Source organism: Acinonyx jubatus, chromosome D1 (genome assembly GCF_027475565.1).
Source record: "Acinonyx jubatus isolate Ajub_Pintada_27869175 chromosome D1, VMU_Ajub_asm_v1.0, whole genome shotgun sequence".
NCBI lineage: Eukaryota > Metazoa > Chordata > Mammalia > Carnivora > Felidae > Acinonyx > Acinonyx jubatus.
The window spans coordinates 65,659,742-65,680,530 of NC_069390.1; the positions used below are offsets into that span (position 1 = coordinate 65,659,742).

The following is a 20,789-nucleotide window of genomic DNA, read 5'->3' on the forward strand; positions in this document are numbered from 1 at the left end:
GGAATGAAATAGAGAAATGAATCCGACATGATTGAGGATGATGAGTCAAGCAATATTTAGAATCCAGAAAGGACAAAACACACTTGGAACACCATGAACTAGGACTGAAACTCATCATTGAGCAAATCCTATTTAGATCTGACCTAAGCTTATGATGGCTCAAAGTCAACATCCAGGGACCAGAGGCAAGGTCTGTAGAAGTGATACTGGAACCAAAAAGATAGGCTTTGAGGAGGTATTTCAGACAAGAAGGATTATTCTATCATTATTATCCCATTGCTGCTAGGTTCTCACATTTTAAGTATTAATAAGGGCTTACAGATTTATTTAACAAACATCATAGTTAAGGCACTGTACTTGGAGCTGCAGAAAGTAGGAAGAAGAAGCACGTGGTTTTGCTCTATAAGGAGTTTATGGTGTCATGTAAAAATAAGAGAAATCCCTCAAATTTCTGTAATACAAAGCAGAACAATATCACAAGAGAAATAGGAGCAAAGTACCATGGTGGGTGAGGAGATGGGATTAGGTTGAGAAGGCCTGGGTTCTCTCCTAGTCTTACCACCTATAGGATCTTAAACAAGATACCTGACCCCACTGATCTAAAATGGAGGTGATAATATTAGGATCATTTCATGTTGGTATTGTGATGATTCAATAACAAAGAATAGATTAAATCAGTGTATGAGTACATTCTCTACTCTTATTTTTCTTCAGGGAGTGTATTATCAGGGTTGAAATAATAAGGGAGAAGGCATATAATCCGGTTATAAGATATGAGAGAAGTCTTGTGGAAGGTCATGTAAGTTAAGTCTTGAATGTTGGAACTTCACCTTTCAAGCCCAGGGTACTCAGCTGATTTGCTCGCCTTCCCTCCAGTTCTTGTCCTGTCCTTTCTTGTACGGCTGGATCCTGTCCCTGGAACACTAGCCACTAACTGGCCCTTGTCTTAGCTAAGGTTCTTTGGTTGCAGGGAATAGAAAGCCACATACAGTAGCTTAAGCAAAATATGAACTATTAGGTTGAAAGGGCAGGAAGCACAGCAGGTTAGCCATCTGATGAACAGGAACTAAGAACTGGGAATTCTGAGGGACCCAGGAAGCCACAGGCAAGTCTCTGCCAGCTTCTCTCTGTTCCTGTCAGGCTCATCTCTTTCAGCATCTTTCTTAGGGACCATATGGTTTCTCATCTCCTTTTCTCTTTCTATCTTTGTTTCATTCTATTATACCTGTGCATAAGCTTTCTCTGCTTCTCTAGGCACATGTTCTCACTTGCAGGCACAGACAGGTGTTAACCTGTAGTCTAGGCCACAGGTAGCAGCGGTAATGAAGCCAGGTGTCTGAAAGTTATCTCTTTTTCCACTGGAGATTCTCTTCAGACTCCAGTGCCTTAGTATGAGCCTGACTTAATCACTGATTCTTCTCTGATTGACTTGAAGGATTCCTGACTTTAAACAAATGACCCAACTCTTACCCTTTTTGTTTCTGACCTTGCTGTCACTGATGCTCAAAGAGGAAGATCAGGGCTTGGGAAAGTTGATAACTATCCCTCACTTCATACTGCTTTTTTATGCCTTGGGGCCTTTGTACCTACTGTTTCATCCTTTCTTATCTCCTTCTCTTGTTTTAAAACCATCTCAAGACCTCTCTCTTCTTTGCAATCATCCTTCATCTTTCCCCTCCATTCCAGGCAGATGGATCACTCCCACCTTCCTACATCTACTGTGGTCTGTACATCCCTAGATTGCTGCTTCTACTGCAACTGTTTTAGTCTCAGTGGTTTTCTCCTTATTCTAGTGAACCCATTACGAAAATTAGTTCTGGAGCCACATAACTAGTTTAAAAGTCTGGTCTTTCCATTCACTAGCTATGTGATTATGGGAAAGTCACTTAATAGCTGTAAACTTTGTAAAATGGAGAGGATAGTGCCCATATCAGAGAGCTGTTGACAGAATTTAGTGAAATAATATGTGGCGTGCTTAGAACAGTACCCAACATAAAAGAGGTACTCAATACATATGGTCACTTTTACACTACAAGTACCAATCTCAGGTACCATGTGTCAGACAGGACATACTAATTTTTTGCTAGGGAAATTAACATGTATATTAAGACTATGATATGCTTAGGAAAGAATATTTTATTCCATTTGCCTTATATGTAGAGGATTTGCAAAAATATCTGCAGTTGCTATACTGGTAATAGTTGTGTATCTGTGTGCACATATGTGCAATACTCAATTGCAAGTGTGAGAAATGCTATGAACCACACAGGATAGCATTAAAGTGTACAATACAGATATATACATAATTGTTTAGTTCATGTTTGTCTCCTCCCCTAAGAATGTAAGTGCCTCAGGGCAGACTTAAGCTTGTCCTATTTATTGCTATATGCTCAGCCCTATTACATAATTTTCCAATAAGGTAGTTAATAAATATTGGTTGAATGAATGATCAGGTGAAAAAATGAACCATGTTTATGCAATTAGTAAGTGCTTTTATTGTTCCCTCCACTTCAATGTCCTCTTCCTCCATCATCACTGCATGTCTATATTCTACTTAACCTTCAAAATCTAGCTGATACCCTTCTGTGAAACTCGCCCCTTTCTTTAATTCTTAGGGTAATTCATGGGTACTTAGGATACTCAACACTTAGTATCCGGTGTTAGAATCATCTGTGTATCCATTTGAAATATTTCTCATGAGCAAAATTCCATGTAGGTTTCATCAGGGTTCTCCTAATTGAATCATCTCAGCATCTCTCCCACTGCTTGGTAAGCTGCATGACATTCACATTAGACAAAATTCAAACCTGGTGACTAGTAGTAGAAAGAAAACCAACTTTGTACATTGCAGCAAGAAACAGTGGGGCACCTTTTGGGCAAGGGATAATGAAGTGTCTCTTCCAAAGTGACTGGGTGTCATAAAAGTTAAAGTGCACATTCAGGTCTTTATCCTGTGACTAGGACCATGACGAAACATAGTAGGATCTCAATAAAATATGAGTGAAGTGAATGAACTAATAGTGAATGGAAACACAGGTCAGCCTCTATGAAAAGAACTACTAATCATGGGACTGTTTTTACAAGCATATCCATTCATTTGAATAACAAAACAGCAACACCTTGATTTGCCTGAACCCCAAAGATACTGAATGTCTATAAAGATGCACTTATAGTTCCAATGATGGAACCAATTTATGGGACTCAAAAGAGAGCTTTTTATCCTTCAGCCATCTAATAAATACTTACAACTTACATTGGCTGGCACTTATACTAAAGATACAGGGAATTCTGTGTTGCTGTTTTATACCCAGGGTTCTTGGGTTAAGTAGAAGAACTCACCTGAGATTCCAGATTTGATCTTCACCTCACCATTACAAGGCATGATCTATTATGTGAGACCAAAAAGTTGAGCTGTGAAAAACTTCATAAGTTGGCTTCCCTGTTTGTGTAGTCCATTTGGGACAGTTACACTATCCAGGTATCAGCTGCTTTAGGTTTCTTTCACCAAGATAAACTTTAGGCTGAATGGGCAGATTCTCTGGGGTTGATTATATTATAACTTGAGGCTGTATGTCAGGTTTATTATTAGTTCATAGAAGTGCAGTGACTGAAAAACTCTTTGCTTTCTATAGCTTATTGTGTGTCTGAGAAATTGTACAGACATTCTAGGTAGCTCTGAACTCTAATGATGTGCTAGCAATACACATTTATAGGACATAGGACACGTACAAACAACATTTACCTGCGAGTGAAACACCAGGTCAGGTTTCCTAAGATAGCTATATAGTATGTGCCTATATTTCCTATACATTATTCATTTCCAGTATTTTATTTTAAAAGAAAATCAGGTTTATTTTAAAGGAGGTAATTGATTAAATCAATATAGGTTGTCATTTCCTGAATAGGTTTAAAACATCATGGCCAATATAGGTATTTTTAGAATTTATTTGTATATTCCAAATAATGAACGGCCAGAATTCCATATATCCATGTATGTACATGTGTGTGTAAATATGTGTGTATCTTTGTATGTATGAAATACATTATCACTGTGCTTAAACAGTGCATAAAGTATGAAATAAATAAAGACCTTTTTCTGAGATCTAAATTACATGTTCTGATAAAAAATTGAGGCTCAATTTAAACAGATTTACCTCCAGCTGATAGTAATATTTTAATAGCCATGTTTTATAAAAGTAATCCTCATAAAATTATGATATAATGATATATTTAATGTAAGACTCGGAAAAAAATTGAGAATATTTGAGAGATTGGCAAATTCTTAATGTCTTCTAAAAGGACTTAGAGGACTCAAAATGAAGCTAACCTGAAAAAAAAAACCTGGTAATTTCTGTGTATGGTGCAGTGGAGGGAATTGGGAACAGACATTAGAATGGAAGAAAGAGTGGCCCATGGACTATGGAAACTAAATCCAAGGCTATTTTTTTCCAATAAGGGTCTATCCCCTATATCAAAACACTGCCACTCCCAACATAACCCCATTTTGATGCTTTAGTCAAGTTTTAATGTTTTCTCCAGATAGTTTTAAATAGAGATAATTTTATGAGGTCAGCATAGACAAAGCTGTTGATGAAAACTGCCATGTACTAACTGGAAATGTTAGAATTGGAGATTTGCTATTTGGTTTCATTTCTTAAGTACTCAACAAGCACTCTTTGCTGTGCTACACACTTCTAGAACCTGGAGATAGATGCATCCTATATTCAGGGAGTTCAAGACAGGACAATAAGAAAACAAACAAATAAGTGTTAGTTTCTTCCTTAAACTTACTTTAATTTTCTCTTTCACTCCAATAAATGACAATATAAGAGACAGAGAAGAAAACACATGCAACAAAATATGTTAGGTGATAAATGGGAGGTGCATGCAAGCAGCAGAAAAGGGAGAAAATAACTGCCTGGCCAGAGAAAGCTCCAAAACGAGGTGATACTAGCTTCACAAAGAGTATCATATTCTCCCTGATAAAACAAAGGAAGAAAAGCTTAATAAAGACAGGAGAAGCAAACTATACACATCAAGTCTCAGTTCAATGTAGAATCATTATAACTTATTCCATTGTGGAGAGATTTTCACCATTAAATTCCTTGCAAAAATTATGTTTTATGTCTTTAACTACCAAGATCAATTTACAGAGGTCCAACTAGAAAATAGTACTCTGTGAGAAGAACTTTAAAGGTATCACAGTCTTTGAAACATTTAGGTGATTCCCAAGTTACAGACAAAAATACAATATCACCTAACTTCAGTCAGTTGAAAATAACTTGAACTTCAAAGAAGATTTATTCCAACTATTGACAGAGGTATGTCTCTTGAGTTTCTACATCAGAAATAATGTTTTTCATAAGCTACTCCACGTACATTTTTAGCAGAGACTAATTGTTAAGAGTTTCTTTTATTCTTAATTCTTTTATTCTTGATCCTTCAAAACAGATTCAATTAAAGAATCAAATGTTTTAAAACTCTTATTCCACCTCATCTCAGCCTATCTAATGTAGCCACTCTCATTCTTCCTGTTAAATAATTATAAGCACAAACATTATTTCTGTAATATATAGCACAATGACACTGACTTATTAATTCATTTTATATATCTATATACTTCTACCAGCTACATTTACAAATTTCTAAAGAGTGCATCACTGCTTTACTAAAGGAACAGTCACGCTTTCAAGAGAGATTTTATGGTGGATTTCATTTGAATAAATAACCAAAATGTAAGAACTAACTTTTGGAATCTTGATCTATGTATCAAACCCACTGCAAAAAGATATTCAAGCCATTCTAAGGAGTTCTGAGAGAATAAGCCAAGAAATACATACTGCAAGTTGTATCAAATATTAATATGAGAAATATCAATCTTGCTCCCTTTCTTTAGTACATGTTACTTGTTAGACACTACTATTTTCAAGAGGATGAGTTTGCTTGGACCACTATTTACTCTTTCTCATTGATCAATGTCTGGCCATATTAAGAATTCAGACTTCATACAGAGCAAGACAGAGATATATTTATCCCAAACAAAAGCTACAGAGAAGATACCACATCTTTAAATGCATATAATACATGCCATTTATCTACAGCTATAAAAGGAAAAAGAAGAAGAAAAAAAATTTAGGAAAATAAAAGGAAATTTTCCTTACCGGAATGAATGCATGTTGCATAGCTTGCTCACATTGTTTTAAGGAAGCAATAGTATCCCACAAAAGCTGATAATTTTCAGCCCGGGAAGCACTTGGCCGTTGCATAGCGAAAGCTAGTAACACTCAAACTGAGCTCAAAGAACCCAGTTGAAGAAGGAAAAAACCCTGCAGATCTGTTACATAAACTTCTTAATTAGATCTGCTACACAAACTGCTATCTTAAGACTTAAAAAAAAAGTTAATCAGAACATTTCTTTTGGGGGATAACTGGGCATGACTTGAACAGAGACAGATGTTTTCATTGGGAAGGATTTTCGTTCCCACACTTGTGAAAAGCAATCCCATCAATGTTCCCCTGTCTTCACACGGGTCTGGCGAAACTGCACATACCATAAGTGTGTGGGGGGAAAGAAGTAGGAGGGAAGGAGATGTGAAAAAATTTCTACCAGAAGATTTGGGTGGCAGGCCATGAAGGTAAAATTTGAGTAGCTTGTGAAAAGTAGTAAAATTAATGGCAGTGGGTTACATACACCCATGTATGTTTATATGCAGGTGTCTATACTTGTCTGCTGTGAGAGAAATGCAACCATATACGTTCATTCTCAAAGTGTTATTTAATATGTCCAACTCTCTTCTCACTTTAGTTAAGAACTAAACACGACATATTTTTTCATCTATGGAGCACCATTGCCTTTATTAACTACAGAGTTGTGTCCCTGGAACTATCTCTAAAGACCAGCCAGAAGGTTCTTAAGTATAAAATGTAGTCAATTATTTATCTTAAAATATAAAAGCAGTTAGAAGACCTTTCTGTTGCTTTATGTAGTAGAGAAAAGTCACATTTGTTTGCTATTCTAAGTAGAATTTTCATAAATAATGCCAGGAGAATTGAGCCTTTAAACAGTCTTTGGACCAGAGAGTTGTCTTCCCAGAATTTGAACATGTTAATTCCAAAGAAATTGGTTGCACACTTTAACAGCAGTAAGGCTAGTATAAAGTACTAAATAAATCTATTACATATTCTAAGGACTTCTTCACCTAATCAGGAGCCCACAAAGTAAAGTGAGGCTCCTCCACTAGCCCCTAGTCTTTGTGGGATTGGTGACTTGGGGGTAATGCATTTTGAAAGAAAAGACTGAGCACTCACAAGTTCCAAAGGAATCTGTACTCTCAGAGCTAGTCATGTAGCCAACAGGAGGACATTTATTCAAGTATTTCTAGAGGTAAGGGGTAAACTGAGGGCAATACATAATATAATGAATAAATTGTGCTTTTAATTGACCCAAAAAATCTAAGGAGTACAAAACAAGGCACAAATTATGGGAAACAGTTTGATGACATAAATGAAGGATTTTTGCTGTATATTTTTAGAAGAGCTGCATGATTTGGGTTACCTAGTTTTTCTGCATTTATGTCATGGCAATGGCAGATTAGTTCATGATAATGACCTTGCACTATGAAAATCTCAAAGGCTGAAAGGTTTCCTCCTATCTCAATTATTTTTCAAATTTAATGAAGGAATTGGAAGTAGAATTGATCTTCAAAAATTTCTACCTGGGCTAATTTGTAGGAAGATTATTTTTCCTTAATATCTCATGAGTACACACCATAAGGCTATTGCCATTAGTTTGTTTTTCAATACGAATTCAACCAACCTTCTCTTTTTCTCATTCATGGTGTTCTGTTCAGCTCACACCCACAGTCCCTCCTCTGCCTTCATTCCTGCCCTTATACTCTCCCATCTGCCCCAGCCACATGCTTCTTCCTTACACATTGTGGACCAGCCAGCCCACAACTTTCAGAAAATATTCCTTCCCTAGTAAATGCTCAGTATTTCTTTGCAAACAACAGGAAAATATAAAGTTGTTTTCTATGTTATCCTCCAAAATTTCAGCCATCCTTTCTGAATCCTTTGAGCAAATATTCACCATTATTCCAGCCCCCAGCTGAATCTTCTGTCCTACCATGCATTTCTTCTACCTCTTGTCTGCCAGCTCCCTTCCTTCTTTCGTTTAAGCAGCATGTCCAAAAAGATCCTCCTTTCCTTACTCTTTAGAAACAGGGTAGATAATCTGCAGTCTACATGTAGAAACTCTACATAAAAAAAAATGACCTTGGAATCATTCATTCTTCAATAAGCATCTTAAGCATCTCTCATGTGTTATACTTTTTTATTGTACTATACACAGATGCACAAATCAGATGGTGAGGCTCTCTTTAAGGAGCTTAAAGACTAATTGAAGGGACAATATCCGGGCATGAAAAACAAAAGCCAATTTAGAAAAAGGGTTATAAAAGAGGCAGCACAAACTATTCACAAAACAATGAAAAAGAAAAAAAAAAACATATCCATTGGGAAAATTAGGGCAGCCTCATGGAAGATTTAGTACTTTGCTAGAGCTTAAGTTAGGGTAAAATGTGAACATGCAAAGATAGAAAAGGGATATTCCTGAGGAAAGAAAAGTAAAACAAAGGCAGAGGGTGGGGAATTAGAGGCCATTACTGATTGGTTTGGAAGGAATATGACACTAAGAGGGTTTAATAGTAAAATTTACACTGGAACTAAAGCTACTCTTAAATGCAAACTCAATAGCTTCTTATTCCTAATGCTAACCAATCTTAGCTCTGACCAATTTTTAGAGCATCCATATGCATAAATTCAGTGAAACTCTTCTTAAACCTCATGAGGTGGTAAATTAATTCCATATATCTATCCTCCACTTTTAAAAATATTTAGTTATTTTGAGAGAGAGAGAAAGCATGCAGGAGCAGGAGAAGGAGAGAGAGAGAAACCCAAGCAGCCTTGGTGCTGCTAGTGCTGAGCCTGATAAGGGGCTGAGGGCTCCATGTCATGAACCATGAGATCATGACCTGAGCTGAAACCAAAAGTGGGGTGTTAAACTTGACTGAGCCACCCAGGTGCCCCTCCCCCACTTTTTCAATAGGTGCATTGGTATACTTTTGGAGGCTTTAGGTGGCTCAGTGATTTAGGTCATATTACCTACTTACTTAATTATTTAGTTTTTATTAAACACAAACAACATGTTTTATACTCAAGCCCAATCTTTTTTTGTTGTTGTTTTGTTTTTTTTTTAGGAGAGAGAGTGCGCAAGCATGGAGTGGGGGTGGGGGTGTAAGAGGTGTAAGGTTGGAGTGGAGGGAGAGGGACAGAAAGAGAGACTCTTACACAGCTCCATGCCCAGCTCAGAGCCCCACATGGGGTTCAACCTCACGACCCTGAGATCACGACCTGAGCTGAAACAAAGAAATCAAGAATCTGACACTTAACTGGCTAAATCACCCAGGCACCTCTAATCTTGTAAATTCTATAATCTATTACCTTCAACATTCAAGTGGAGTACACCATGAATCTTACTTGACCAAATATTTGACTTAGTGCAACTTGGCTTAGTTTAATAAACATTTATTGAGCTCTACTATAATCTCAGCATGGTGCTGGAAACAATGCAAAGGTAAATATATTTCAATCCTCTGTTTCCTTTCAACTACTTTTCATTGTGCATTTGCCCCTGCCCACAAAGTTAGAGTGCACATATTTTCATCCTGTTAGCATAATGCCTGATATGTAATGGCTACCAAATTTCTGTTTAACACTCAGTCATTAGGCCATATGTACCTCATATTTAAATACATTGCCATGTTATAAATTAGATTACAGAGCTAAGAATGTCTAAAAATACTTTTTGTATGGTGGTATTGCCATGCCCAGGCAATTCTGCATTTGAATGCTTTCTATTGGTGATTTGTTTAAATATAACTTTATGGCAATTGTACTTCTAGTAAGAATGGAGTAACAGGGCTTGGATTTATAGTCCAGTCTGAAGAAACCAAAAAACAGGACAAAATACATGAAACAATGAATTTCAAGTACGGACACCAGCCAACAAAGAACAGTGAACTCTGAGAGACAGGAAACAAGTAAGGTAAGTCCTATAACTACCCCATCTACAACCTTGAATATCCATGCCACAATGAAGGGAGGGAGAATCCAAATGAAACCCAATGAACTTGCTGAGTTGATGAGACAGGGTTGTTTTTCTGAAGAGACCAAAGTGACAAGTAAAAACAAAGATCTATAATTATAATTGGAGATTTTAATACCCTAAATAATTAATAGAATTCACAGAAAGAAATCTATAAAGTTATAGAAGACCTTTACAAAACCATCCATGAATTTGAACTAATGTACCTTTAGAGAACACTCCACCCAGCAATGGCAAAATGCACATATTATTTTCAAATGCTCACGGAACATTTACCAAGATAGAACATATTTTGAACCATAAGTCAAATTTTAATAAATTTAAAAGGAGTCATGTTAAAAAAAAGTATATTCTTGGACCATAGTGAAATTAAGTTAGAAATCAAGGTAAAACAATCTCTGGACAGTCCTAAAATGTTTGGAAATTAAATAAAACACTTATAAATAACCCACTGGCTAAAGAACAAATAAAAAAGAAATTAGAATGTATTTTGAACTGAATGAAAATAAACCATAACATATCAAAATTTGTTGGATATCCTTAAAGCCAAAGTTAAAAGAACATACATAGCACTAAACACCTATTTTAAAAAGAATAAGAAAAAAAAAGAGCTCAAATTAGTGATCTCAGCTTGCACTCTTCACAACCAAAAAATATAGCAAGAACACAATAAAAGAAGCAAAAGAAAGGAAATAAAAAGGATCAGAAGAGAAAGGAAAGAAAATCAATAAAACTAAGAGCTAGTTCTTTGATAATATCAATAAAATTATAATCCTCTAGGAAGACTAATGAGGGAAAAATGAGGAAAGAAATAAATCATCAAAATCATGAATAAGAGAGGTAGTAGCATCACTATAGATCTTATAGCCTCCATGAAAGGTTCAATAAGAAAATCTCATAAAAAACTTTATGTCAACAAGTTTGACACCTTAGATGAAGTGGATACTTTTCTTGAGAAATATAAAATACTAATTCTCACTCAAGAGAATAAGTAACATAAATAGCTAATCCATATATTTATCAAAGATAGTGAGGGGTGCCTGGGTGGCTCAGTTGGTTAAGTGTCTGTCTTCGGCTCAGGTCATGATCTTGCAGTTCGTTGGCCAGAGCCCTGCACTGGGCTATGTGCTGACAGCTCAGAGCCTGGAGCCTGCCTCAGATTCCATGTCTACCTCTCTCTGCCCCTCCCTGGCTTGCACTCTGTCTCTCAAAAATGAATAAACAAACATTAAAAAAATTTAAAGGTATTGAATTTGTAATTAAAAACCTATCACCGAGAAACTCCATGCCCAGATGCCTTCACTAATGAATTCTACCAAGTATTTAAGGAAGAAATAATAAGGCTATACAAATTCTATCAGAGAACTAAAGAGGAAACAATACTTTCCAACTTGTTTTTTGGGGGCCAGATTACCCTAGTACTAAGCCAGATGAGGATATTACCAGCAAAGCAAATACCCATATGCCCTTATATATGCAAAAATTCTAAACAAACTTTAAGTAAATCGATTCCAACAATATACAAAAAAGGTAGTGAATCATGACCAAGTAGGTTTAACTTTTGAAAACAATCCAATATGATTCATGATATTATTTTTTTTAATAATACAAAAAACAAAAAGAAGCACATGATCATTTCAATAGGTACAAGAAACACCATTTTACAAAATTCAGTATCTATTCCTGGCTTAAAAAACAAAAACAAAAACAAAACTTTCAGGACAAGATCGAAATGTCTCTTCTTTTTTTAAATGTTTTTTCAATTAATTTATTTTGATAGAGAGAGAGCACACTAGCAAGTGGGAGAGGGGCAGAGAGAGAGGAAGAGTGAAAATCCCAAGCAGACTCCGTGCTGTCAGCATAAGAGTCTCACAAGGGACTCCATCTCACAAACCATAAGATCATGACCTGAGTTGAAATCAAGAGTTAGACGCTTAACAAACTGAGCCACCCAGGCACCCCAAGACATGTTTTTTCTTATCACTTATATTCAGCATTGTCTGGTAGGTTCTAGACAGTGCAACAGGTCAAAAATAGACATTGGAAAGGGAGAAATAAAAGTGTCTTTCTTCCCATAAGGCATAATTGCCTATGTAGAAAATTTCATGGAATCTAAAACAAATTCTAGAATTTATAAATGAGTTTAGCAAGTGTTGCAGAATACAAGATCAATATACAAAGATCAATTGTATTTCTCTGTACTAGCAGTAAATAAATGTTAACTGAGACAAAAATAATACCATTTATAATAAGGTAAAAATATAAAATACTTAGGGATAAACTGTATAAAACATGTGCAAGCCATGTACACTGAAAAAACACATACATTTCCCGAGAGAAATTAAAGACATATAAGTAGAGAGATATACCATGTTTCTGGGTAAGAATAGTCAATATTGTTAAGATATCATTTTTTGAAAATTGATTTATAGATTCAATGCAATGTAATCCCAATCAAAAACTCTGCAATGATATTTGTTTGTTTGCTTATTTGTTTGTCCTGGAAAAACTGCTAAGCTGATCCTAAAATTATATAGAAATTCAAAGAATATAGAATAGCCCAAACAACTTTGAGATGGAAGAACAGAATTTGTGAAATAAATCTTACCTGTTTTCTAGTCCTATTATAAAGTTAAGGTAATCAAAGCAGTGTGGCACTGGCATAAAGATAAATAAACATACCAAGAGAACAGAATAGAGACTCCACACATCTATAGATGACTGATTTTCAATATAAATGCAAAGGGAATTCAATGGGGAAAAGGTAATCTTTTCAAGAAATGATGTTGGAACAATTGGATATCCAAATGCAAAACAGCAAATTTTGAATTATGTCTCTCTTTACAAATTTTTTTAACGTTTTATTTATTTTTGAGACAGAGAGAGACAGAGCATGAATGGGGGAGGGTCAGAGAGAGAGGGAGACACAGAATCTGAAGCAGGCTCCAGGCTCTGAGCTGTCAGCACAGAGCCCGACGCGGGACTCGAACTCACAGACCGTGAGATCATGACCTGAGCTGAAGTCGGACGCTTAACCGACTGAACCACCCAGGCGCCCCATACAAATTAATTCAAATTAAATTATAGACCTAAATGTCTAGAGTTTAGACATTTTTATAAATTAAACTAGAAAAAGAAAAAAAGTAGAAGAAAATCTTTGTGACTTTTGGTTAGATATATTGGTATGTATATTGTAACAGATGAGTGAAAAGGAATGAACTATTGGTACATACAACAACTGAATGAATTTCAAAATAACCAAGCTGAATCAAAGAAAACATTAAAAGTACATATTGTTTATCCCATGTATATAAAATCCTAGAAAATGCAAACTAATCTATAGTGACAGAAAGGAAAATCTGGAAATAAGGGTAAGGAAGGTCAGGGGAGGAAGTTGGATGGAGAGATTACAAAGGTACATGATGAAACTTTTGAGGGTGATATAGATACATTCATTACCTTAAATGGATGGTATCATAGGTCAAAACTTATCAAATTATACATCTTAAATATCTTCAGTTCATTGGATATTAATTATATCTCATTGAAGCTATTTTTAAAAAGTTCTCTAAAAGTTCATAGAAAAACCATCAGAAAGTATCACTCTCCTGGGTTTTATCCCAAGTGATAAATTCTGTCACCCTTTAATGTTACAAATTATAGTCTGATCCATCTCCCATAGGAAGGGAGAGGATTAGAAAACAATGACTTTCTAGCAAGAAGGGAAACAAAATATACACGTAAGCTTAACAAGAGGAAAGGACCAAAATTTCATATCTGGGGGCCTTACTCTTAGTTATGATTCTTGCCCTAATTATCTCTAAGATCTTGGTTCAGTTATTTTGCTTTGACAAGCTAAAATTACTCATCTATAAAATGAAGATCTTAGATTCAACCATCTCTTGTTTCTTTCAGTTAGAATTCAGTGATTTGTGAATATATTTTAATCCTCAATAATTCCATTTTCCTCTCAAAGTAAGCACTTACAGACAAGACCTTAAGTTTAGCAAAGATATCTCAAGTAGTTCTGAATTATGCATTATGTCATACATGTTGACAATCTCTAGTAATACAGTAAATTCTCCTGAGGGTAGGATCCTCCATCGTAAAAACTCTGGTTTCCCTGTCATATTTGAAGTTCAGAGCTTACATAATTGTAACAGTGACATTATAACATATTAAAATTGTAAGAATAGAAATTTACCATTTTACTTTGTTAAAAACTACTTTACCCTGCAGCATCAAGGTGCTATTCTCAATATACAGATAGAGAAATAGGTCCATAGAGGCTAATGTAACTTGCTTTGCCACTTACTAGCTATGCTACCTTGGACAGGTCCTTAGTTTCTCTGCTTCAGTTTGTCATCTGCAAAGTGGAGATTAACAGAACTCACCTCTTAGGTAGTATTTGTACAATTTCATCTGTCTATCTCTCTATATATCTATCTATCATCTATCTCTCTTTTTTATGTTTAATTTGTAGATAGAGCACGAGCAGGAGAGGGCAGGGGAGGGGGGCAGAGACTCACTGACAGAAGAGAGCCTGATACGGGGCTGGAACCCATGAATCATGTGATCATGACCTGAGTCAAAATGGGATGCTTAACCCACTGAGCCACCCAGGCACCCTAATATTTGTAAAACTCTAGAGAAGAGCCAGGCACACAGTACGCGCTAGTAGCATTTATGAAATTAATCCATTTCATTTTAATTTGTTAATATATTTAATAAATAAGTACTAATAAGTAGGTAATAAGTAAAATCTATAATAAATTCATATCTTATGGGTCCATTTGACTAATGATCAAGAAATATTTAGGTAGTTGCAGACTGACCTTCCCTGACCACTACCACACCCTACTCTAAAGTATGTATCCTCCTAATGTTCTTTCTCCCAGAACCTTGTTTGTTTCCTTCATAGTTCCCATCTTAACTTGAAATATATTTGTTTATTCACTTTTTACTTTTAGTCTCTTCCACTAAACTGTAGTTTCAGAGAAGAGAAGCAAATGTACACTCAGCATCAGCACAATGCCTGGGACATGATGGGCTCTTTCAGTGTTTGCTTGATATTACTGCTATTAATGAGGCCTAGAATAGATAAAAGCTTAATAAAACTTGGATAAACTTATGTTAGTATGCTTATTATGGGGGGTGTGTGTGTGTGTGTGTGTGTGTGTGTGTGTGTGTGTATTTTTCAAGATACAGGGTGAATTTGGCCACGGTTCGTATCAAAAATTCACATCTGACCCATTTTCTCCTATTAAAGAGAGAATGACATGTCTTTTTCGATGGGGGCAAAACTCATGTGAGTGTACCAGGGTAAAGGGGGGCATGAACTTTTACTGTATGCAGCAGTGCTCCAGAGGGCATGAAATGTCCTATGGTATATAAAAAATCATACAAAAGAGAAGTGTGCCATATATTTAATCAGTCAGTCATACTTCAAACATGCTTAAGAGATGCAAGTCATCGCAAAAGTGTGCTATTCCCTGTTCTCTGCACAGTCTGGATTCCTAGACACAGAACTATCAAGGAAAGAAAGAGAGTGATCCCAAGCAAGCAGACTGAAGCAGTCAGGACACTAGTTCTGCTTTGAACATAGTCTACCTACCAGTAGATGACAGCAACATTAACCCTCAGGGTAGTTAAGGTCAGAGCTAACCTGGATAAAACTAGGAGGCAGATCAAATGTGTCTTCCTCATCTTCTTCCCCTTCAAGAGTCCTCTGCTCTTCTCCTTGGACTCTCCTGACAGAAGAAAAGCTACAAGAACTCACAGATAAGACAGTAATAAGAATCTGGGGTGCCTGGGTGGCTCAGTCCATTAAGCACCCGACTTTGGCTCAGGTCATGATTTCAAGGTTCATGATTTTGAGCCCCGTGTCAGGCTCTGTGCTGACAGCTAAGAGTCTGGAGCCTGCTTCAGATTCTGTTTCCCTCTCTCTCTGCCTCTTCCCCGCTCACATTCTGTCTCTTTCTCAAAAATAAATATTAAAAAAAAGAATTTAATATCTGCCCCCTACTTGCTTTCTGGACTCTTTTTGAGGGTAGGTGTGATTCTTATTCATCTGTTTATCCCCAGGCCCTAGCATGCTGCCTAGCATATAGTGAGGATGGGCAAAGGTTTGTTATAGAAACAGATGAATGTGAAAAGTATTTCATTTAATGTTGATAATGACAGAAATTCCTTATATTTATAGACTACATTTTGCTGACAAAGCACATTCACAACGAGGAATTCTCTTCCTTTTCACCCTCTGTCTATTCACTCATTCACATACTAAACGTCAGGGGTGCCTGGCTAGCTCAGTTGTAGAGCATGCAACTTGATCTCGGGGTGGTGAGTTCAAGGCCCACCTTGGGCCTAGAGCTTATTAAAAACAAACAAAAACAAAAAAAAAACCCCAAAACCAAAAACCAAATATTAGTAAATCAATGCCTTCTTCATTTAATACAGAACACAGATTTCTTTCCTGAATTGCGTATTTGGCTGCATGCTGGTCATCTCCACTCAAGTATCTCACAGACATCTCAGCCTTACTGCCTTGAAAATCTGAACTCTTATCCTCTTTCCTTCCCCTCAAATCTGCTATTCTTTCATTTCTTTATCCAGTAAATCCCAGCTCCTTCCACTTGGTCATTTAAGCCATATGCATTCATCACAGGAACTCCCAATATCTACTTCATCATGAACCCTGGAATCTGCTCTAACCTTGCCCATCACCAATGTCATCATGTGCCGTTCTCCCCCACTCCATGATGCAGCCCCACAGGCCTGCTTCCAGTATGTAGGATATGATGAAGCTCATACTTGTGTCAGTTCCTATGCAAATGCTACTTTGCTTCAAATCTTCTCCCACCTTTTCTCCAGAATTCTCTCCCACTTATCCTTCAAATCTCAGTTCCACTATGCACTGTAGGAGGCTTCACAGCATCTCTGTCCTCTCCTCACTAGATGTCAGTAGCATTCCCTTCCCCCAGCTTTAACAACCAAAAAAATCTCCAGCCATTGACAAATGTCCCCCGGAGGGATGAAATCCCATCCAGTTGAGAACCACTACTCTAGACTCTGTCAGGGCCCCTGTCACAGCTTTTCATGGAACCTAGTTTATAAACCTCTTTTTTTGTGACTTTCAGATTATTGCTGAACTCCTCATTGGACTACCCTCCCATGGACAGAAAAGAGTCCCTTTGTTTATCATTACATCCCTGTATGTACATAATCTCTAGCATGAGATTGGTGCTCACTGAACATTTGTTGAATAAATGAATGGATTGGATTATCACAAAAACTACATGGAGTGTGTACAGCCACAGTGAGCACTCCCATTTCTAAACTGAAGTAACAGATAGACTGAATGATTAAATGATAGGCACGTGAATTGCACCAGGAATAAATGGTAGATATCAGACTTGAACTTAGGTTTTTCCACTCTCAGTTCTTTTTGGCAGCATACATTATTCGATTGACATTCCCATGTTTTAACCTTCTCAGATTACTTTATTTCCCTGGGTTCCACATTTCCCATTGCATTTTGTCTTTGCCATCTATGCAAGAGTATTATACTCCTAACTGTATTTCAAGGGCTGAGATGCCCAGGTCCTCACAGTAGCTTCCAATAAGGCTGCACTCTGATGCTTTTGAAACCTCACAACATATTAAATATAGGAGGGAGGTGATTAGGGCTTTTCATGTTGTAATAGGAATGCAAGATGGAAAAAAAATCAATAACTCCCCTGAGTGAATTTGCTTTTATGGTATTCTTAGCCCTGTGGCCCACTCTAGTAAAAAGCCTGGAGAGAAGTAATCATATGACATGTAAGATAATCTGATTTTAATGTAGGCATTGTAGAACTGCTAACTTGAACATAAAAGAACTTATAAAGATGCCTCACTAAAATTTCTTTTATTTCTGTGCTGCCTAAGTATGGCCAAACAGAAACATCTCAACTGGAAATAGAAAAAATATATATATTAATGGCACTTTCCATATGCCTATTGCACTTCTATTTTCCAGAGGTTTGACATGCAACATACAGCATAACTACTCATTTTTTTTTCCAAACAAGTATTTTTGAATGGCCTAAGTGTTTTGATGGCCAGTGAGGAGGTGGCTGAGAGGGCAGGGCACACTGTTAAGAGGTAAACCTGGCATGGAGAGGAACTGATGTTAGAATTTCCTTACTGGCAGCTAAGCCTGGGGGTTGAAGTCCTTTCTCCTCCATAAGCAATGCCTATTCTTTCCTATCTCTACACCAAGGCAGAGAGCACAATTAAGGGTAGATGATCTGGAGTCAGATTTCCTGGGTTAGAATCCTAGTCAGACTGTGTTTTAATTATTTGACCTTGATGAGGATTCTCTACAGCCTGGGCTTCAGTTTCCTCATCTATAAAATAGGCTTGATAATGGCATTTATGTTATATGGTTGTTGTGAGGATTAAACAGGTCAGCCCATGTGACCAGTATAAAATAAATGCCCAGTAAATAGTCATTAGCTGTTATCTTTATTTAAATATACATATTTCTTTTGCTATGTAACACAAAGTTCTATCCATATGTCCTATGTTTATAATCTCACTAGTTCATAAGCACCTCAAGAACCTAATCTTCATTGCATTTTCATCATTGTATAAGTATCTCACTTGATTCTTAAAAAAAATCCTAGGAAGCTAGAATGGTTTTATCTATTTTATAGACAGGAAACTGAGACCCAGACTGACTGGAATGTGCCAGGGATTATGCAGTTAGGCAGTGGTAGGGCCAGGACTAGAGCATTGGTCTTCTTAGGAAGACTCTTTTGAGCAGTTGATACCATAAAAATTTCATAGATTCACTTCTTGTCTCAACTCAGGATATCAAAATGGCCCTAAAAAGAAGTTCGCTGAGTGTCTGTCCTCCCTTTTCCTCACTCTTATCAGTATGTCTCCACTAGGTCGCAACTACATGTTTTAATCAGTATTTGAATAATACTCTGTCTCTCTCTTGCGTTCCCTACCTCTGCCTGCTCCCTCCATCTCTTTCCTTTCTTTTTCTCTCCCTTACCTCCACTTCTATCCTTTCTTTCTCTGTCCCTTCCCCTGCACTCCTACACACACACACACACACACACACACACACACACACACACACACAGAAATATCTTATTGGTCTATTTCACACAGAGGAGAGGGTGATGACTTTGATGTTTCCAACATATATGATGAGAAAATGGGGATCAGGTGAGAGCAAGGAAAGGAATGGAGTTTGAATTAAAGGTAGATAGATGTGTAGGTGTATAGATATATAGGTACATAGATGGATGGATGGATAGATAGACAATAGGGAAAAGAGAAAGAGACAGTCCTTGATCCTAATAAAGCTTGTAGCCAGGGGAACAACAATTAATAAAAAATCTTGCTGGGAGATGATGAATGGGTCTGAGTGTCTGCTCCATTAATTATTTGCCGTGTGAATTTGGGAAATTTGGTTAACCTTACCAAGTCTCAGCTTCCTGCTGTGTAAATAATGAATAATAATAATGTTTTCAATCTTCTGGGAATATTGTGAGGATGAGTGAATTGCTTAACATTTCTTAGAACATAAAAGAGTACTAAATAAATAATAATAAATAAATGTTGGCTATCATCAATAGTATTATCATTACAATTAATATTATTAATGCTATCAAGAAGGAGAAAGTATAGAAGGACTCTGAGGTGAGGGTGATAAATTTCTGTTTGGCACTTCAGGCAATAAAGAGCTATGAGGGGAAAGTATTATTCAAAGAAAATTTATAGTTATTGGTTAAATGACCGGTAGGTTAAGTACTACAAATGCAGGGAATTCAGCTAGGATTTATTTTCAAGAGCCAAGTGGTTCTGGGTTAGAACAAAAGCTAAATCCCAGTCTTAGAGTCATCCCAAACATTTATCCCTAGCGCTCATGAAGTCCAGGCCTATTCACCCCAAAATGAAGTTGCATGTAGAATGTTACTATATCACTAGCAAAACCCCAGATTAAACAAACTAAATCATTTGAGATTATACTATGGAGTCAAGACAGTGACATGTAAACTACTCTAAAGGCTAGTCATAAGCATAAGTAATGGATTTCACCAAAATAAACCTTGCAAATTTGATTTCACTGAACTGTGCTGATGGGATAAAAGGTTAGTTAACATTGGGCTCACAAACATTTATACCAGGAGGAAGCTTTTTTAAGGCACTGAGACTAAATATTACTCAGGCACAGAAATATAATGTTTTGTTGGCTTTATAATTCCTTTAAATCAGCAGTCTCTCCCCATAAAAATATAAAAAAGCATATGCTTTTTGATATCCTTTTACCCAGCAATAATTTCATTTCAAAAACATTTCAGTGAACACTAATTGAACAGAAACTGTCAATTTTCCTTTTACAATGAAAGGAAAATTGCTGGGATGAAAAGTTTCTAATCATTATATCTAATTAAAAAGTTAATCCTTAGGTTCCTCATCTTTAAGTTCCTCCAAATATAACAAAAGAGTTTCCTTTTCAAAAATGGTAGACAAAAGCAGTCATTAGGTAATGTTACTTCCACAGTAAAGCCACAAACTTGGAAATAATATTGGCCCAAGCTATTGTGAGAGAATTAGAAAAATT

At 36.5% G+C, this 20,789-nt stretch overlaps 1 protein-coding gene across 17 annotated transcripts in view; it reads right to left on the reverse strand.

Annotated features, from left to right (window-relative positions):
* The window catches only part of DLG2 (discs large MAGUK scaffold protein 2), a 2,057,646-nt gene that overhangs the window by 718,246 nt on the left and 1,318,611 nt on the right, over window positions 1–20,789 (reverse strand). Inside the window, exon 1 of one of the 17 annotated variants that reach the window (XM_053202587.1) lies at window positions 6,162–6,886. The exons of 14 other annotated variants lie outside the window; for them this stretch is intronic. In XM_053202587.1, the coding sequence (XP_053058562.1) occupies window positions 6,162–6,266 (105 nt within the window). In that variant the 5' untranslated portion in view covers window positions 6,267–6,886. Of the gene's footprint in view, window positions 1–6,161; window positions 6,887–20,789 lie in introns of those variants that run through there. 2 more of the 17 variants (XM_027039914.2, XM_053202591.1) reach the window with 2 other exon arrangements.